Here is a 19,521-nt window from a genome sequence, read left to right as displayed (position 1 = left end):
AAGATAAGATGGCAGAATAGAAATTCTTTTGAACAAATGCCAAAACTTTTTTCCCTAGTAATGTAATTTTCCTGAAATTTCTCTTATATTTGAATTTTTGCAACACCTCTACACCTATTTTAAACCAGGGCAACAAAAGAAATTTTTTTTAAAGACGATAGAATCAGATCTTCTCAGGGAGGGAAGGAAACAGGAAAGACATCTGGTCCACCCCTGCCCACATCTCCCTGGGAAGGGGAGTGTACGCTGCCCTTGTTTCCACATCATATGATTATAGGGTGGGGATGTCACCATCACAAGGATCTCATTCCTTTCCAGAACATCCTGCTAGGAAGTTCTCCTTCCTGGGGGCAGAAACCTACTTTACTGACCTCTCTGCTTGTTGCCTATAATTCAGTCCTTTGTTGAAGGCTGGGTTTGGGCAGAGTGGGTATAGAGAGGAAGAGAGGGGATGGGTCCCAGGTGCCGTGCTCAGCACTTCACGCACCTCTGTTTCTAATTCTCTAAAGATTTCTCATGGCAGCCTCAGGCCGAGGGTCACGCACAGGCTCCCCCCACCCCGCCCCCACTGCCTGAGTTCTCTTTTCCAGATGAACATCATGAGAGCTGCTTTCACACAGAAACGTCCCTTTGGCACCATGTTCCCTCGTCCATTTGTTCATTCATCCGGCTCTTGTTCACTGATCACGTTCTATGTGACAGGCTCGTGCCAGATATTATAGACACAAAGGTGGTCAGGGTGGCCTCTTGAGATGGCAGTAATGCCACATGCTGCTGGCAAGGGAACCCCTCAAACTGAGTGGCCATTACTATTATCTCTAACAAAAAAATTCCCAGACCAGCCCTCTATAAAGTAGCCTATGATGTCAGAAACCTATCCCAGAAGAAGAGATCTCTAACTGGGAGGTTAAGCTGAGGCACAGTTTCCCCAGACCATGGGACTGGAGAGTGTTACAGACACTCGGAGTAGCCTGTGTGAATACCACGAGTGCACTAGGGACACTGAAAACAGGTTTGCCTGACTGTATTGGAGAGCAAGGATGTGGGGGAGGTGAGAGCAATGCTAGAGAAGTGAGCCCAGGCTATGGTGGGCCTAGCAGACCATGTAAAGAATTTGGGTCTTTAGCCGTAGGACAGTGAAGCCCACTGAAGCTGGGAAACAACAGGATCAGATTCAACTTTCAGAAACCCGGGCTCGAAGGCTGTGTGGAGACTGGACCAGAAGGAGCAGAGAGCCAGGCAGTCCAGGTGGAAGGCCATGCCTTTGTTGTTATTCTGTGCCCCTCGGTGGGGACCGCAGCACTGGGGATTGAGAGAAGTAACTATGGTGGAGTATTGTGGGACCTTAGCCATTGCCCATAATCTCTATCAACTCATCTCCAGAGTCACCCCAAGTGAACAGAAATGCACTTTAACACAGGGCATTGGCTATGCACCTGTAGCTAGAGAATAGGCCTCCAGTTCCATCCCTCTTCCACGGGCTGATTATTCCCTAACACCCACCCACACACCCCACCCTCTGCCTAGTGAATTCCATCCAGCCTGAAGAATGGAGATGTTTAGGGTAGACAAGACTTGGTGGTTGGACATGGGACACAGAGAGGGAGAGGAAGCAAGGATGACTCCAATCTCTGGCTTGAGCAGCGGGAAGATGATAGAGTCTTTCAGGAGCCAGTAGAAGGAGCATGTTCGGTAGTGAGGAGGAGGATTCAGTTCGTCCAGGTAGAGCAGGGGCCACCAGCTGGTAATCCAGGTGCAAGGAGAAGAATCGGGAGAGTCGGGGTGTGAGAGAAGACAGAGGCAAATGGGTGAGCCTGCCCGTGCAGAGAATTCTCCTTTGATCCCCACAAAGTCTTCAGGGACATTTTCAAAACACAAAACTCTTGCAATAACAGGTGTCCCATGGACGCTGGAAGGTGGCTGAGCTCCACATCAGGGTGGATGCAAGAGAAGATGGGACCCAAGAGGCAGAAGCCAATGGGACCACAGAAGTGTCAGCTTCATCAGGTTGTGAAAACAGGTAAGATGGCAAGGAGGGAGAGATATCTAGGGAATTTCACCTAAAATGCAAGGAGAGAAAGGTCCCTAATTCACACCAAGTTTTATATCTGGGCCTTGGGTACAAGAGTTAATTTGCAGAAAGAGCTCCTCTGCATTGCCGTTATCTCAGAAAAACTTTAACAGTGTCATCAAAGGGAATAAACTTCTAATGGTGGAACTGCAGATACCAAAGCAGGTTACGTGGCTACACCTGGCGGCAGAGGCACATGTTGGCACCTTCCAAATCACACTCCCTGCTGGCAGCTGACTCCTTCTTATGCCCCACAGGTGCCACCTGAAGGAATGATCTCCCCACAGCACCCAAAGGGGAAGGCCTGACCCTCTCCCAGCTGGTCAGGGACCTCCCCTGAAATCCCTGAGGAAGTGGGAATGACACAGCAACAGAAAACAAATTATACTGAGACGTCTCTCAACGAACCAAGGGGCGTTGCGTACAATTCTGTTTTTGCCATTATTCCTGGCAATGAGAGTCAAATTTCCCTATGAATTTTACAACTGGATTCTGCACTAAAACAGGTTTAAACAATTGCACAGAAGCAATAATCTCCTAGAAATTTCTTGGAAAACTATGTGAGGTAAATGGGGACATTTTAAAAAAGTTTACTGATAAGTGATTTGCAGTTTGAATGTTCTATTAAAAATGTTTTATATCATGTACATTTTCATTGCAGGCTCATTTTGTTGAGATATCATTGCCTTTATTTAAGTTTTGTTTTGTTTTGTTTTGTTTTTGTTTTGAAGCACATAGCTAAGCAACAAGAGGCTTGCGTTCTGCCTGCTAATAGAGTTTTCTGAGTACTTGTCTTGGACACACCCCACTTCTCCCCACCTCAGCCTAGCTAACTGACACCTTAAGACTGAGAGGGTCCCATCTCTCGCTGTGTCCTCAGCAGTCCTGAGACCATACTCACAGGTAATAGGTGCTCAATTAGAACCTGCAGATCTGAGGGGTCTGTGGGGGAAGGCAGAAGCCTGGCCCTTTCCTCAGGAAAACAGGGTCATGGTGCAGCCAGCTCAAGAGGTCACTTGGTCTTCTGTTCTGGGTTGCCCATGACAGCAGAGACCAGGCCATAACTAGCTTTGTGTCCCCAGTCCTTGGTACCCGGAAGGCACTTAGTGAATGTCTGGTGTACAGTGCCAGGTATTAGGGCCAGGAAAAAGATAATTTATACCTGGCGAGAAATACTACAAATGCAGGACTTTTTTTTGTTTGTGACCAGGGCACTCTGGGTCAGGGAGGAGCAGCACCACTTTGGATGCTGGTATGACGGAGTCGTCCCCAGTGAGGTTCAGCAGGATTGTTTCCAGGACCTTCATTCCTGGTGGGCAAACACAACCACAGATCCGCCTTTTGGCGCCTGCGCCCCCAGAGCTGTCCCTCTCACACTTCTCAATTCAGAAGCTCTTTCTGAACACATTCAACGACTACCATTTTTCTGGGAGGGGCCCTGGGGAAAGATGGATTTGGGTTTCAAACAAACCTTTACCTCCTTGAGCAAGTGACTTCACATTTCTGAGCCTCCACTTCCTCATCTATAAAATATGGACGAAATTTTAAAACACCTATCTCATGGGGTAATCTTGACACATGTGAAGTATGGTACGTGCTTAGCATATACCAAGCACTCAGCGAATCTCCCAAGGGCAGGAGAGACCTACCCAGGGTGGGTCCTGGCTGAAATCTCGGACAGCACGTCCACCAGCCTGCTTTTCCGTGCACTGATTCCATGCAGAAAGGACCATCCTCAGGAACAGGTTAGAGGACTGGCTCGGGGTGCAGAGGTGGCACAGAAGCTGGGACGGGGCAGGGCTGGGGCTAAGGAGTACCAACGTGCAAGGTGGCCTGCTCCCACCCTGGTGTCAGCGTAGGGGCTGGGGGTGGACAATTGAAGGCTCTAGGGGCCATCCCAGGGAGGGTACCCAGACAACAGTATGTAGAGGGATGGTACTTGTAGTTGCAGAGGGAATGCACAAGGAGTTTCTAGGGCCTTGTCCAGATAAGCTGGGGCCCTGGATGGAGCTCCTTAACCCTCTGAAAGAGAGGCTGCATCATGTCGAGGATGTGCTCTAAGTCTTCCAGGCACTCAGACTGGGAATCAGCGGTAACTATTCCTGCCCTCCTCACTGACCACCGTTTCCACCCCTCCCCCAGCCCCCAGGCCCTTGGATGGTCCTTCAGCACCCCATGTGCTCCCTGCTCAGGCCCTTCACCCCAGCTGGTCCCTCTGCCTGGGATGGTGGCACTTCAGGCACCAGAGCCGGCAGGGGAGAAGATGTCAGGCTATTTGGCTCACCCACATCACACCCCTTGAGTCACGTCACACCTACTGTAAGGCTAACTCCAATAGCAACCAAAAAGCCATTTATGCACAGAAGTCATTAGAGAAATAGGAGAATTTAAGTCATAGCTTTGGTGGCATTGCCTAGATAAATGTGGCTAGGGCTTGGATGAAGTTCTTGCCCACAGGTTGGGGTTTCTTCTCCCTGGTGCTTAAAATCACTGCCTGGTAAAGGATGTAGCAAGCAGGGTATCATTACCACGAACAGTTCCCAACACCAAATGCAAGAAGGTCCAAGCCTCATCCAGAAGCCCATGGTCACGATGCTCATCCCATCTGCTTGTGGCTGAAGTCACTGAGAGGAATTATTTTGGTACCAAGAACACATTTCTCCAGTTCCTGTCCATATGTGGGGAGAAATGGCAAACGCCTCGCTCTGTGACAGTGTCCAGAAGCAAGCAGGCTCTCACACTGGTGAGTGCGACGCTAACCTCACCCACAGCCACAGCCCGCATCTGAGAGGTTTTCTGGGGAGCTTCCTTGAAGGAGCAAGATATTTTCCAGAAGAGGGTGGGGCGCGGTAGAGATAACAGGGAAAGCAAAAAACAAAACATCCCATTCAGAAAGCGTGGGCTCAGCAAGTGGCAACTGTGTAAGAGGCTGTCTCCCACAGGCTTGACTCTGTTCCCTCTCCTGTAGCTCCGCCTTCCCTGCCTGTGGCACCCCAGGGCACAGAATCCCTCCTCAGCCATGACTGCTCATAACAAAATCCCATTCCCATGGCAGAGATGCATATGCACAGTGTTCACTTGCATAGGATTTGATCTACGCCTGGGGAAGCATTCTGGCGTACATGGGCCTCAGAGGTGTCGTTGACGCCCACCACAACAGTAAAGGGACTGAGGTTTGAATCTCAGTTCTCCCATGTAGCTGTGTGATGCTGGACAAGCTTAGTAACCTCTCTGAGCCTCAGTTTCTTCATTTGTGAAATAAAATAACTTCATGAACATCAGGTTGTTTTATCAGAATAAGTATGATTAAATAAAATCATGTATATAAAGGATGTAGAAAATGTCTAGGAGTATTCTATAAATATTACTTTCTCAAGTGCCTCATTGTGTTGCTTACTAAATGGCATACCCTTTGCGGTGGATTATTATTTCTTTTAACTTGTGGTCAAGACTGTCTCTTTTAGCTTCTTCTATTTTTGTTTTAGAGAATGTAGAACACATTAGTTGTTTAGTTATAATAAACCTGTGTGTTGTAACTAGCTTAGTCTAATAATATTCTCAAATATTAGAATGTCAGGAGGGACACTCATCTTTCCATGAATTCATTTATATCCCACCTTATTCCAGAATATTTTGAGGAGCTCACAAAAATAAATACAATGGGATACAAAGGGATAAAATGAGTTCTTACAAGTTAGTCATAAAGTTAGTCCTGAGCTTCCCAGAAGCCAAAGCAAAGAGGGAAAGCAGAGCCACAGTAAGATTCAAAGTACGAGATGCCAGCTGCTTTTAGGAAACACAGCTTTTCCTGCAGGATGCTCCACGTGAACTCTGTCGCATGCTCAACAGTATCTCTGCAGAACAGCTGTCTCCGATCCCGCCTGTGGGTACCAAACAGGGCACCACACCTGAGGGCTGCTGCAGAAGGGTCTGAGCAAGGAGGGTTTCTGTTGGTCTGGCTTGATCCAGGCGTGGGGTTTTAGTCCCCAAAGAATCAACGAAATATACATCCACTCCAGTTACTATAGATGCATAGCAAATTACATCAAAACTTAGTGATTTACAAGTACCATTTTATTTTGCTTCCAATGTTGTGGGCCAAGAACTTGGAGAGGCTACAAGCTCAGGGCTATATAGATACAGCTTATTTCTGCTCCATGATGTTGGGGGCTCACCTGGGGGCCACTCAGAAGCTGCGATATGAAGGCATCTTCACTTACAGGTCTGGTGGTTGACCTGGCTGCTGGCTGGGACAGGAGTGCTCACACATGGCCTCTCCACTTGGCCACGGCTTCCTCCCTTCATGAAGGCCTAATGAGTGAAAATTCTTATACGCAGCGCAGGGCTCCGAAGGTCTGAGTGCCCTAGAGCACCAGCCAGAAGCTGCGTAATTGTTTCTGGCCAGGCCTTAGAAGTCCCCTTTCACTGCATTTGGTTAGTTACAAGCAAGTCACAGATTATGGGGAGAGAACACTTCTTGAGAGGAGGCCTGTCAAAGCCATACCGCAGAAAAGCAGTGGGTAGGAGATATTGTTGCTGCTCTTTAAAAAGTGCAATCTGCCACAACATCCTTCACCCGATCACACATAAATGCCGTATCCTGCAACCAAGATTTTGAAATGAATTGAGTGCATCTAGAGGGTTCAAGGGTGTCTCTCTGGTGCCAAACACCAGGGAGGAGGTCTTGGTTGGGCCTCACGGGTAGACAGCAGTAGCTTTGAGAGCCACAGTAATCACATGCCAAATAGATCGACAGAACCGGGTCCCCATGGGAATTATTCTGCTCAGGCTGCCCTAACATATAACACCACAGACTGGGTGGCTTGAACAACAAAAGTTAAACCAAATTTTTCACAGTGACAGAGGCTGGAAGTCTGAAATAAAGGTGCGAGCCTGGTGACACTCTGCTGAGGCCTCTCGCCTTGCGCTGCAGATGGCCAGCCTCCCACTGTGTGCTCCCTCGCTGCTGCCTCTTCTTCTCAGGGCACTACTCCCATATCCGACCCTGACGACCTCCCAAAGGCCCAGTCTTCAAGCCCCATCACACGGGGATTAGGAATGCAACCTGTGGATTTGAAAGGGACACAAATATTCAGTCCATAACACCACAGTTACAGATATGCTAGCATTCAGTGGAAAATGACGTCAATTCCTATTTCCAAATAGCTCGAGTCTTTAATCAAGTAGACAAATGACCCATACACGTGAGTTTTTCACTTTCTTTCTAAGTTAGTCTTACAGCTAAAACTCAAGCCAAAGACTATGACACGGTTATAAATAGACCCAGAGCATCATTATAGATAATTTGGAAAGGATTTCATTGGTGTACATCTGTAAGCAGTTCAGGAACACTTTCAAGCTGTGTTTACATGATATCAAACATCTGGATGAAAACTGAAAAAATAATCAATTTGGATTGGAAACAAAACAGAAGTACAAATCTCAGCGTGCTGGCCTTTGGAATACTGAATGCAGAGCCGATCCCTTTACCCCAGGAAAGAGATAATGGTGCACAAGAAGGGCCATGGAGGTGGCCGAGGGAAAAGGGGGCTTCATGGGAAGGCAGACTTTAAAAAACAGCGCGCCTTTATGCAAATCGGGGATGGGGAAGGATGAAATCAAAGGCTACGAAAAACATGAAGAATACAAATCTAAAAGAACAAAGCTGCTGGGACCAGGGGCATTGCGGCTTGAAGGCAATAATTTCAGTTCAACTGAAAACCCAGTAATAAATCCTGGCTATCAGGGGAAGGGGTGTGCAGGAAATGCAGGCTACCAAATAGCCAATGAATTATTCCTTTACACATCACAACCTATACTGACTCTTTAAGCATCACAAACTACTTTCAGTCTTTCAGGCAAAACCCTTTGCAAAATGTGGTATGCATTCCCCAGGCCTCCTAGAGAGAGTACTCTATACCCAGATTGTGATGTTAGCCCTCAGTAATTATGTCACAGATCCTGGGGTTCCAATGGCCCTCGCTAAAACCCAGGGCCTGAAATACTTTAGTTCTTATCTCTCTTTTTCCAAAGTTCTTCCATTTTCTTTTTCCGTCATTTCTCAGCATTTTGTTCTTGCGCCGTGATTGAGGATTGGTTCCCCAGACTCAGCCCCTGAGAGAAGGACTGGAGGGCAACTTGCTAGTTTAGGAAGTGATTCTGGGGTGCAGCAGCAGGGGGTGACAAAAAACAGGAAGGCAGCCTGTATTGGTGCATTACTTCCAGGTGCAAGCTGCTGACCCCTTGAGGCAGGGGGGCCCTGGTGGCACTGGGACCTCTACCAGACCACGCTGAGCCATCCCACATGAGGAACAGGAACCTAGATTTTGTCCCCAGTGCTGTCCATCATTCTTTGAGATCTGCCCCCTTAGCTCCCCGCACTTCCACAAGCCTGCAGCCGTTTGCAGTAGGAATCCAGCAGTACATAGGGGAAGGCGAATGCCAAGGGGATGTGGGCAAGGACAGAAGCTCCTCCACGCTGGCCCTGGGGCTGCCTGGACTGGCTGCTCCACCCCTGTCCTGTTCTCACACCTGACAGCACTGGGGGGGGGGGGGAGACTAGACTATGAGTGAGAGCCTAAGGGACTCTCTTGGGAGTCAAAGATACTCTTTTTTGATAGCTCAGGGGCCTTTACTTTCTGACTTCTCCTGGTTTTTGGTTATATTCTTTAAAAAAGGTATTGTAAGACAACTAGTAGTTAAAAAATTGGCCACTCAAAAATACCCAATGAAATTAATTTTTAAAGCAAAGTAAGAGTCCACAAATGGCAGGTTGTGTTAGGCAAGGTCTCTGGAGAGGAAAACTGACTGTGTTACCTCAAGTAATAGGAAATAGCCAGACCTCAGAAAGAGCCAGTGTCCCAGATGGGGTTACTGTCCCTAGAAGGATGCATGAGTGCAAGTGAGTAAACTGAGGCAAGACCCAAAACACTGATTTACACACTCTGAGGCACAGCCGAAGGGAGAACTGTGGGGCAGTGGACATGCAGGAGCCCCGGGTGCACTGGATGCCGGGTCACAAGACTCATCCGCTCCCTTGTCCTGTGGAGGGAGAGGACTTGGTCAGTAAATCAGCAGGGAAGTGGGGGCCATGCTGAAGGCATGTGAGATGGCCAACTGTAGGCCCTCAAAAACTGGCATCTGAAGAGGGCCTGGACAGGCAGCTCTGACTTAAAGTCATACATCAAGTTTATGAACAGCCAGGACAAAGACCCAGGTGTCTTCAATCCACCACAGCAGAAATTACCCAACACTTAGTAGTCCAGAGGCACAGCCAAGAACAGGAAATGGGTTGCAGGGACACCAGGGCACACTGGCCAAAAGTTCCCATGAGGATAACTCTGGGGAGAGGAGTCTAAGGCCAAGCCTGAGACTCAAAACCTCAAGCCATCACAGCAAAGCACACCAGCTGGCAGGTGGGAAACAGGGAGATGGCGGGAGTGAGAGGGACGAGGAGGCCACACACCAGGGATGGGGCTGCCGCAAACAGAGAGCCAGATAAATTAAATGTGGGGCAAGGCAGGAAGCAAGAAGAGACTGAAATGGGGTGGGCATGGGACAAACACATCGCTGCTTAGACTCTGGCTAGTTCTTTGTTTTGATACGTATTCAGGGCTCTCCCATGCATGGGGGTACAGAGCAGATGGTAAAGACACAAGTTCTTGTGTGAAAATAGGAGCCTTGAACTCTGGCTGGGAGTAGTGGGATTTGGGCAAGGATGGAGAAAGAGTTGTGGCAGCAACGAAGACATGAGTGAAGAGCCGAGAGGAGGAAGACGGCAGACTTGGAAAGAAAAGGGTAAACATCAAGAAATTTGTGGAAGAAATATCAGTAGAATTTGATAAGACTGTGAATGCCAAAGTAAGAATAAAACAAAAATCAGGGAACTAATTTGAAGACTACCAGTCTGAGGATCTGGGAGGCTGCTGGCATCCCCGGCGATGATGGAGACTTTGGAAAGATGTGTTTGCTTGAAACTGAGAGTTGGCATTGCTCTGACCCCACCCTCCACCCCGCATCTAGGAGAGGAGAGCATTATGGGGTCCAAGTCTGTCCTCTTTCCTGTAGATTACCCCCATTTCTGTTTGCAGGAATGTCCTTGTACTAAGGGAGGAAACAGGTGTCCCCTACACTTATTTCTGAAATAGAAATGCAATACTTGATTCTGAGATTTGCCAACTTCATCAAGAGAAGTTAAAATATGAGTATGTGAAGGGTGAACTGAGTTCATGGATTCTTGACAATTATGGGACTTGACAAAATCCACATTGGAAGAAAGTAACATAAAATTTGGAAGGATAGAAGAATATAAGCAAGCCAGCTGGAAATATGGTGTCAATGTGTCTGGGGGGAGGATTTGTTCATTTGAACGAGGTCACTGTGACTCAAATATTGTATTGTAATTATGTTATCTGAAAAAGCTTCAATAAATCTAACCACTCATGAACATCTAGATTAACACAAATTTGGAAAGATCTAAAAACCAGCTAAGATTGATACTGACAGCCAAAGGAGGAAGTTGTTGAAACACTAGAAACTTCCATGAGACACATGTTAACGGTTTGAACTAAAATAAATTTTATAGTCTTGGCTGTGGGAGGATTTCCCATCTATACATTCTGTTTGAGGTGCTAAATGTTTACATCCACAGTGGAGAAACCAGGGAAGTAATAGCAATTGGCCCAGGGGTCCTGCCAAGAAATGACGTCAATTTATGGCTTTCCCCAGAGAATGATCAAAAGTTTATGGCAAGCAGAAATCAGATCCAGTGTTTAAAAGAGTCCTCCCTTAGAAGTGTTGATAACTTCAACCAGGCAGATTATCTTTGAACACAGAAGAGAAAGATCAGTTCAAGAACAATGCCAATGGGAGACTGGGTGGGAAAAAATGTTGGCTAGAGAGGAGAGAGGAATGGAAAGTCTGAGAATCCAGAAGAGAAGGCAAGGGGAGGGGAAGGAAGGGAATAGAAGGAAGCTGTTGATGAGGTGAAGAAATTAAAAAGAGGGGCTGGTCATCAAGTCCTGCTTTTGATCATTCCATTCCACATGAAGATGGGCTTTTGGAACAGTGACTGGTGTGCAGGAGGTAAAACAGGAGGAAGATCAATACTGAGGACCGAGATTTGGGAGCAAAAGGCAGCAGCAGATTGAAAACTGATATTGTGAAGGAGAGGAAAGGGCCCATAAGGAAGTCTGGTGGTATGATGAGTATGCTGAACTAGAGCTGGAGTCCTAGGTTCTAGTCTCACTATTGCCCCTAACTTTTGGCAAGCCATTCCAACTTTCTGGACTTGTTTCTTTATATTTAAAGTGAAGGAGTTAGACTAGGTGAGCTTGCACAGCTCTCTACTCTTCTACAGCCCTCAATTCAACATAGATGTTATGAAATCAGAGGTTTTTATAAATGGAACCTTCCAGACTGGAACATTATTTAGTTTTTCTAAGTAGCAAGTGCTTTGAAGGGAGGAAATAAGGTTCTACTCAACACTTGGCGAGCAGTATTTGTTCTGTAAAATAATTAGCAAGTAAGCATTATTGAACTCGGTTGTCACATAATTACAAGAGAATTGAAAGAAAAAAAGAATTTAGGAGACTCAATTTTCCCTTCCATAGATCAGAAGAGTGATTAAGATGAACCACAGGTAGATGGTTCATAAAGATATATGCAGGAGGACAGAAAAGAGTTCTGATGTAGGGGTCAGGAGCCTCAAGTTCTAGTCCCAGCTCTGCCACGTCAAGGATTTGAGCATGCCATTGGCCTCTGTGCCCCAACTTGCAAAGGAATCCTAAAGATCATGGACTCCAGCCTCCCACAATATGGTCATCCACCTGTAATCATTACAATGCTCTTTCTTCTTTCTACATGTCTGCACTAATAAGGTCCTACTAGGAAAGCAAAAATTTAGCTATGTTAAATTTTTTCAAAAGAGTAATGTAGGAAACTGGCTATAGAGGTGATGGAAGAGCAGAGAAGACAAACAGGACAGTGTGGCAACCTTGATAATAGCAACAGAAGGAAGCCAGTGACCCCCTTGGCTAAAGGTATAAAAGGGAGGAGGTACTATGACTAGAACCCAGAGGCTGTGGTCACCAGTTGGATACTGGAACCACAGTGGGCCCATCTGGTGGGAGCTGGAGCCCTGGAAGAGATGCAGCCATCGTCAGGAGTGCCAAGATCTGAGGGACAGAGGATTGAAGAGAATATTCTGGCTCTTCTTTCCCCTGATCTTCTGTTAGTGTCTCACATGGGCTGGATTGAGCTAGAAACCAGCTTACAGAAACCTGGCAAATACAGCCTGCTGGGGTCAGCCCTCTCCCACACACAGCAGAGAAAGGGCAAGAAATGGACCCAAGGACAAGCAGGTCTGGACTGGCACTAGGTTCAAATCCCACTTTCTACTGACACCTATCCATTAGCCCCCCATCAGCCTAGAGTCTAGGTCTTCACCCATGAGGACATCCATCCTGTCATGCCTCATTTTCTTTCTTCCCCAGCCTGACATTCAATCTTCCACATACGGAACGCTTTCCAAAGACCCTTCATTGTTCTGGTTCCACTCCTTCAGAGGCTCCCTGGGATGGCTCCTTAAAATGTGGCACCACATGTTCATGAAATCCCGTGTCCATAATACCAGCTGAATACAGAGGGAATATTCCTGCTCTTCTTGTAGCAATGCATTGTTATCACATTCTTAGCTCATGTTGAGTTTATAAACAATGAAGGCCCACATGTCTTTTCCATGTAATTCCAAGTCCTCCCTAACTTGTCCTAGCAGGTAATCTACACATGTGATAAGTACAACCAAATTCCAAATTCATCCTCTAAATCACTGGCATTTATTTATTTATTTATTTATTTATTTATTTTTTGGTATCACTGAGATAGATATATATCGCCAGAGCTAAGGGCAGAACTCTATGTCACTCCACTGGAGACCTCCCTCCAAATTAACTGAGAACCATGAATCAGGCCTTCCTACATAGAGTTACACAACCAACAGCAAGGAATTATGTGCTTTACTTACAATATACGGTGTCTGTGGCCATCAGTTCCCTTCACTTTGTACCTGAAACACCGAGGGTGCTCAACCAATACCTGCTGCATTGAAATTGAATAAAATTATCTTGATTCATACCCCTAATGACTCTACTTAAAGAAAGTTAACATGGTCATTTTAACGGGGCATGATCATGAACCCATGTTGGCTGCTAGTGATCACTGTTTTCTTCTTTAAATGTTTATAAACCTGTTTCTTCCAGGGTTTTGCTAGAGAGTAACAAAAATGCTACCAATGTTACTCCTGGAATCCATTCCTTTCTGCCTTATAAAAACTGGGGCAATATTGCCCCTATCCAGTCTTTGGATACTCTCTTACCTTCCTAAAAACTTTAAGGACTCTAGTAGCTGCTTAAGCCTCATGGGTCTTGACTCCCTCTTCTCCCCAGTAGGAATAATACTGACCCTTTCCATGCGGCAGAGCTGTGTAAGGATCCAGGAAGACGGGAAGACACTGGGCACAGCTAAAACAGTCACGTAGGGTCTCACATAGGAGCCATGTGGATCCTTGTAAGTGCAGCACCAAAACAGCACAGTCACATCCTGCAGCCCCCAAAGTCAATGCCACAAGGGAGACCAGACACCGTATGCACCCCAGGAGACTCCCAGCAGGGCTGAACCTATCATCCTGGTCCTGCTGTTGAAGAGGCTTACAAACAACCCAATAAGAAGCTGAGCCAGAACACAACAGAGACTGCACCCACCGAGTTTTCTCCTCTCTTCTTCTTTCTGTTCCTCCTGCCTTGTTCTCAACTTTCCGCTCCCTCTGAATCAGTGCGTTAGTGACTATAACTGCAGTAGCTACTCAGGAAGCTCTCCTGTAGGCAGTTAACCAGGGCAGAAGCTAAGAACCTGGGAGAACAGCGTGATGCCCAATTTGCCAGCCTTTTCCACCCCCTGCCTCCCGCAGGTGTCTGGACTTGGATGGGGATGTGCAGAGGACACATTGCCCACAATAAAAATATGAAAGGAAAATATCCACTCTCCTCAACCTATAGGAACCTGCCCTGGGCTCAAACAATGCTTGATAAATGCAAGAATAAACTCCAGTAACCTACCCTCTGTAGAGAGGGGATCACATCCACAAAAATTCTTTATACCCTTTAAGTCTCAGGATATTTACAACAAATATTTTGTTAGCCACAATTTTGTCTTTTCTCTTTCTCCCAAGACCCAGTGAGGCTGCTGAAGGCTCACAGACAGTGATTAAAGATGTGTGCAAAGATTTAGACATGGCAATGCTCACTGATACTGCCTATTATAAGGGAAAATTGGAATCAACCTGTATGTCCAACAAAAGAGGAGCGTTTGAATACATTAGGTTGCACCCATACAATAGAATATTGTGAAGCTATTAAAAATCACATTGTCAGAGACTGGATGGAATGATGTTCACAATGTACTGTTAAAAGGAAAACCCAAGTTACAAAAGCAGAATACCACAAAAGGAATTTTTTTCAAAAGATATGTAACATTTGTTGCAACTGGTGGAATTATGAATGAATCTAAAATTTTTCCTTTTTATTGTTTATATGTGTTTTCCAATTTTTCTACAGTGATGTGAATTGCTGTGGAAATAGGGTGTCGGGGGAGGGACAATAAAACTTATTTTTGCTAGCCAGAAAGAAAGAGGAAAAGCCCACTCTTTGAAGGCTGACTTCTGGCACATTGTTCTGCCCAGTGGGTATGAAACCAGCTCAGACTCTGCTGTCCAGCTTGCCTAGAGCCCCATGGAGGCCGCCTTGGCTCTGGGCAGAAGCTGCTTTGGTACCAGCATCCACCTTGAGACAAGTTATTAAAAATGGAGCTGTCCTGGCCAGCCTCTCATCCTGAAGTACCAAGGGCCACTTCAGCTCAGAGAAACGGCCGTTCCAGAGCCCTGTGGGTTTTTGAAGCAGAGCAGCAGTCCTAGCTTGTGAGAGGAACCTCCCTCCCGCCTCCCAGCTGCCTGCCGAAGGTTTGCAGACAGCTCCCTTTCCTTCCCACAAGAGGAGACAGGCAGATGAGTCATAGCACTGGCTCGGATTAAAGAAGTATTATTGTGTTAGCAAAAATGGATGTATTTTATTATCTGTTTCTTGACACCTTACAAATAGATATGTTTTTCCAACCAGACAGGCAAGTTCCTTAAAAAGCCAACAATTTCGTTAAGCTGAAGATAAAGAAATGACCAACAAGAGTGAGAAACACGTGTCTGAAGAGCAGCCAGACTGAAAAGATGTAGCGGAAACACTGAGGAAAGTGGTTTATAACCCTGACGCTAGATTCAAGTCTGCAAAGTGATGCCATTCTTCTAAAAATACACAGAGGAACTATGGAAATCCTTTCCTCTTTTCTAAGAGCTTTCCCTCTGGTTCCTTTTTTAAAGAAATATACTAGGATTGGTTTGTAAAGGAGATTAAAGCATGGATTTCAGTTTTCATGGGGGTAATGGTGGTGGGACTATTTTGAGGACTTCCTTCACTCACACAGATTTTTCCACACTGGGAGAGAGCAGATAAGGTATGTTCCACTGATGTTCCTCATTAGACACACACGCACGCCAGCAGTCGTTTCCTCTCGTCTTGCTATCCCATGACAACAGACGGCGTAGCATCGGAAATTGGAATGGAGACCTTATTTTGTTTGGATCTCTCTTCTCCATTGTTTAATTCCACACTCCATTTTTCATTCTATATATGCTTTCTTTGCAGAAATACACTATGACTGGATATAGAAACAGATACATAAATAAAGGTTATTTGTTAAAGACTCACCTAATAGATTTTTCAGGAGCACTTTAGCCAGCAGGGCCCCGCACTCATTTCACCTCTGGGCTGAGAGGTACTAGGTACTAGTAAAGAGCTGCTGACCGACACGAACATATGTGTTATGCATGTGTGTTCCTGGTACTCTGCTTACTGTTGATAAAGGTCCAGTGGTGAGCTTCCCTGTTTCCTTTATGGCTGTGGTGCATAGATGTTTTGGTGGTGTTTGGAGGAAGCTGGATGCCTCTTCAGTCCAACATGCTCTGTCCTCTGACGCTGTCTTTGTTGTTTTTCCTTAAGATGGCAAAGCTATGATGACAAACCTTTAAAATGATCCCAGCTACCCTATTTTTCTGACTATAAGATGCACCCCCCCTTTCCCCACCCCAAATTTGGGAGGAATAATGGTTGTTAATGCTGCTGTTGAGTTCTGTTTACATTTACATGGATGAAATATTATGTTATTTATGTTATTAAATATTTTACCACATTTTTTGCTTCAAAAATTTGTTTCCTATTTTCCTCTAAAACCTAGGTGCGTCTTATGGTCCGAAAAAATTTAAGGTGTTTGGGGGGTTTTTGAGTATCCACTTTTCCAAATGTTACCATGACTTTTTTCATTAAAAAATGTGGTTGTAAATATTTTGTTTTTCTAAAGGGGATCTGTTAGATCTACGAATGAATGTTCTCCCCACTTACCAAACATGCACCATGCACCACACATTGGGCAGTAGCTTCCACACTCATGAGTTCATTTACGCCCTTACAGGCCCCTATGGAGCTGATGCCAACACATGAGAAAACCAAGGGAAGTTAAGCCATTTGCCCAAGATTACACGTTTGCAGTGGGGGGGAGGGGGCTCTTCCCATCCTTCCATTGAAATCCATCCCACTTTTACCAAAGTTCGTGTGTTTGGCCGTCCAGAAAACACTTTCTGAGAACTCGAAGTAGGGCTGCATTTGCACTCTTCGAAGCCCATGTCTCATTAAAGGAAGCAGCCCCCAGCTGACAGAGAGGCCATACTCTCTCGGGAGGGACACTATGCCCTAGCAGTTCGGAGCAGGTCTGGGCATCACACAGCCTTGATTTCAAGCCTCTGCTCACCCACTTACTGGACCTCACATCACAGGAAAGTTACCTACCCTTTCCGAGACTCAGTTTCCACCTCTATAAAATGGAGATAACAGTACAGATTGAATTCTATAAACTTGTCAATTTGCAAACACTTCTGACCAAAAACCCTTTCAAATGGCTCTACCTAAGTTTGTCACTGGGTCGTTGTAGACGTGCACTCAATACTTAGTGATTTTTAGTAGACTTTCTCTTCAGATTTCATTTTGCACAGGTCAGTAAAGTTAGCCTGTATTCTCTGCCTACACTGGTATGCAGAGAAGCTGGCCTGAGGTAATGCAGGTATTGGAGTTGATAATTCAGGAAGGCAATAAGGTTGTGTGGATAGTCAAGAATTAACAACAAAGAATCACCTAAGGCCCTACTGCTCCGTGTTTTTTATCCCTTAGTCTGAATTACTGAAGAAGGTTACAAATGCTTTTTTTTTTTTTTAAGAAAGTGGAAGGAGGGGGTATTGAAGAAGTTTAGCACTCTGTGTTAAAGACAGAGAAAGGGTGTTAAATCAATTCTTGCCCCTCCGGCAGGGCAGCCCTTGCCTTTCATGTGCGCGAGGAGGGCCATAGCCCTGGCTACCAGCTCCACAGCCGCACCACCCCGCCCCGCCCACGTCTGGAGAAGAACCGCCGAGTTAGCATTACCTTCCTGGCGTTGTTTACTTTCTGGGTACCAGGCCCTGCTCTTGGACCCTTGCTTGCATTATCTTAGGTACTGCCCCACAACATTTCAGACAAAAGGGAACTCTCATTTTTTTTTCCATTTTCCAAGAGGAAACAGAAGTTGAGTGACTCCCCTGAGGTCTCCAAGCGGTGGAGCCACCCTTGAACAGAGCAGCCCTCTCACTTGGAACCGCATCTTTTCCTAGTTAGGCGGAGGCACCGTTTCACCTAAGAATCCTCCAAACTTGGCCACTACCCCCAAGAGCAAGAGTACGACTTCGTTGAGCTCCGCACGTTCCGGGCTCAGGGCGCCGGGCGGGCGCGGGTAGGAGGAGTGGCGCCGCCCCCGGGGTATTTAACCCCAGTCTGGGGCCCGCGGGGCGCCGGCCGCCCCGGCTCCTCGCTGATCGCACCTCCCCTCTCCCCTCCCTGCTCCCTCCCGGCGCGCCCCACCCTCTGCCCAGCGCTCTCCTCCAGCGCAGGCACCGGCCGGCGGGCGCCTGGAGCAGGACACCAGCGGCGCTCGTCGCGCACTGCCCACACCGCACCACCGCGGCTGACCGCGCTGAGCGCGCCGGACAGCCCGAGTCGGGACGCCGGCCCAAAGCGCCCCGCAGACGGGCGGGCGGCTGTGAACGCCCGGCCAGCAGCTCACAGCATGGATTCGGATTCCGGGGAGCAAAGCGAGGGCGAGCCGGTGACCACTGCAGGTACTGAGGGGTCGCGGCAGCCCAGCGGGGAGGGCTGGGACCGGGAGGAGGCGAGGACAGGGCAGGAAATCTCGAGTGTTTCCCCGAGCTGCAGGAGGGAGGCCGATCCCCAGCAGCTCGGTTCGTTCCAGGGCGGGACCAGCGATTGCTCAGCGCTGGGAGTTTGCTTTCGGGCTTTCTCCCCCTTCGCACTTGGGCGCGCGGGAGGCACAGGGGGTGCATTTGCGTGTGCCTCCCACGCAGCGTGGCTCTTGCAGCAGTCTCGGGTCACCCGGGCTGTGTGGGGGTAGGGAAGGGTTCTGGAAATCCGAGTCCTGTTGTTAGCTACAGCGAGGATCACAACACATTGCCTTTTGAAATAACTTTACGAGCCCTAGCCCGCCCTCGAGCCCAGGGTGCCGCAGTCGCTGCGGGCCAGGTGACCCAGTGCGAGGATGTGAGTGGGGACTCGGGAAGGAACAGCCCTGGACAGGCGGAGGTCAAACCACAGCTACTGACTGAGGTTTCCGAGGCTGCTAGAGGAGCCCGTGCAGAAGCATTCCCTCGTCGCCTGTCCCGCACGCGCGCAGGAGGTCCCGGCCGAGAGGGTCCCGGAGCACAAACGCTGGGGCGCACCCGACCCCGCTTCGCCTTTAAGAGGCGCCGCCGGCTTTTCACAATCGATAGTTATTGAAGCAATGGGTGGATGCTTACTTAGGAAAAAATGAATGTCCTCCCCCGCCTCTCCCTGATACTGAGCAACAGGAGGAAGCCACCCACAGCCTTGGGTCGACTTACTGCTGGGCTCCGCCTGCCGCCCTGAGGTCCACGCACCAGAGACCAGAGTGCTTACGCGTGCCCTCCTTTTCGCCGTCCTGTGTGACCCTGAATGCTAGCCCTGGCCAGCAGACCTGTGACCTGAGTGCTGGGACTCACCTGGTACAGACCCAAGGTCCTGGACTAGTCCCCACTCTTCCCAACGTCAGGCCCATATCCTAAAGGTGGGGACCAAGTGACAAGAGGCACCGTCAGCCCAGGAATGCGTGTGGGAAAGGCAGGCTCTGGAATCAAGGGCTCTACACGTATTATTCCCCTTCATCTTCACAGCACCTAGCCAGGTGATTATTGTGGCTTGCCCACATCTCACAGCCAGGGAATAGCCAAGGGCAGA

General features: G+C 47.6%; 1 protein-coding gene across 1 annotated transcript in view; it reads left to right on the top strand.

Moving 5' to 3' along the window:
• Positions 1-19,521, top strand: part of TNFAIP8L3 (TNF alpha induced protein 8 like 3) — a 116,841-nt gene that overhangs the window by 60,847 nt on the left and 36,473 nt on the right. The window contains exon 2 of the mRNA XM_045823511.1: positions 17,895-18,371. Within this exon, the coding sequence (XP_045679467.1) occupies positions 17,895-18,371 (477 nt within the window). The remainder of the gene's footprint in view (positions 1-17,894; positions 18,372-19,521) is intronic.

The sequence above is a fragment of the Phyllostomus hastatus genome, unplaced genomic scaffold (genome assembly GCF_019186645.2).
Source record: "Phyllostomus hastatus isolate PE091 unplaced genomic scaffold, TTU_PhHast_1.1 phas_scaffold_501, whole genome shotgun sequence".
NCBI lineage: Eukaryota > Metazoa > Chordata > Mammalia > Chiroptera > Phyllostomidae > Phyllostomus > Phyllostomus hastatus.
Note: the sequence above shows the minus strand (reverse complement) of the source record. Positions and strands in the feature narration are given on the sequence as shown.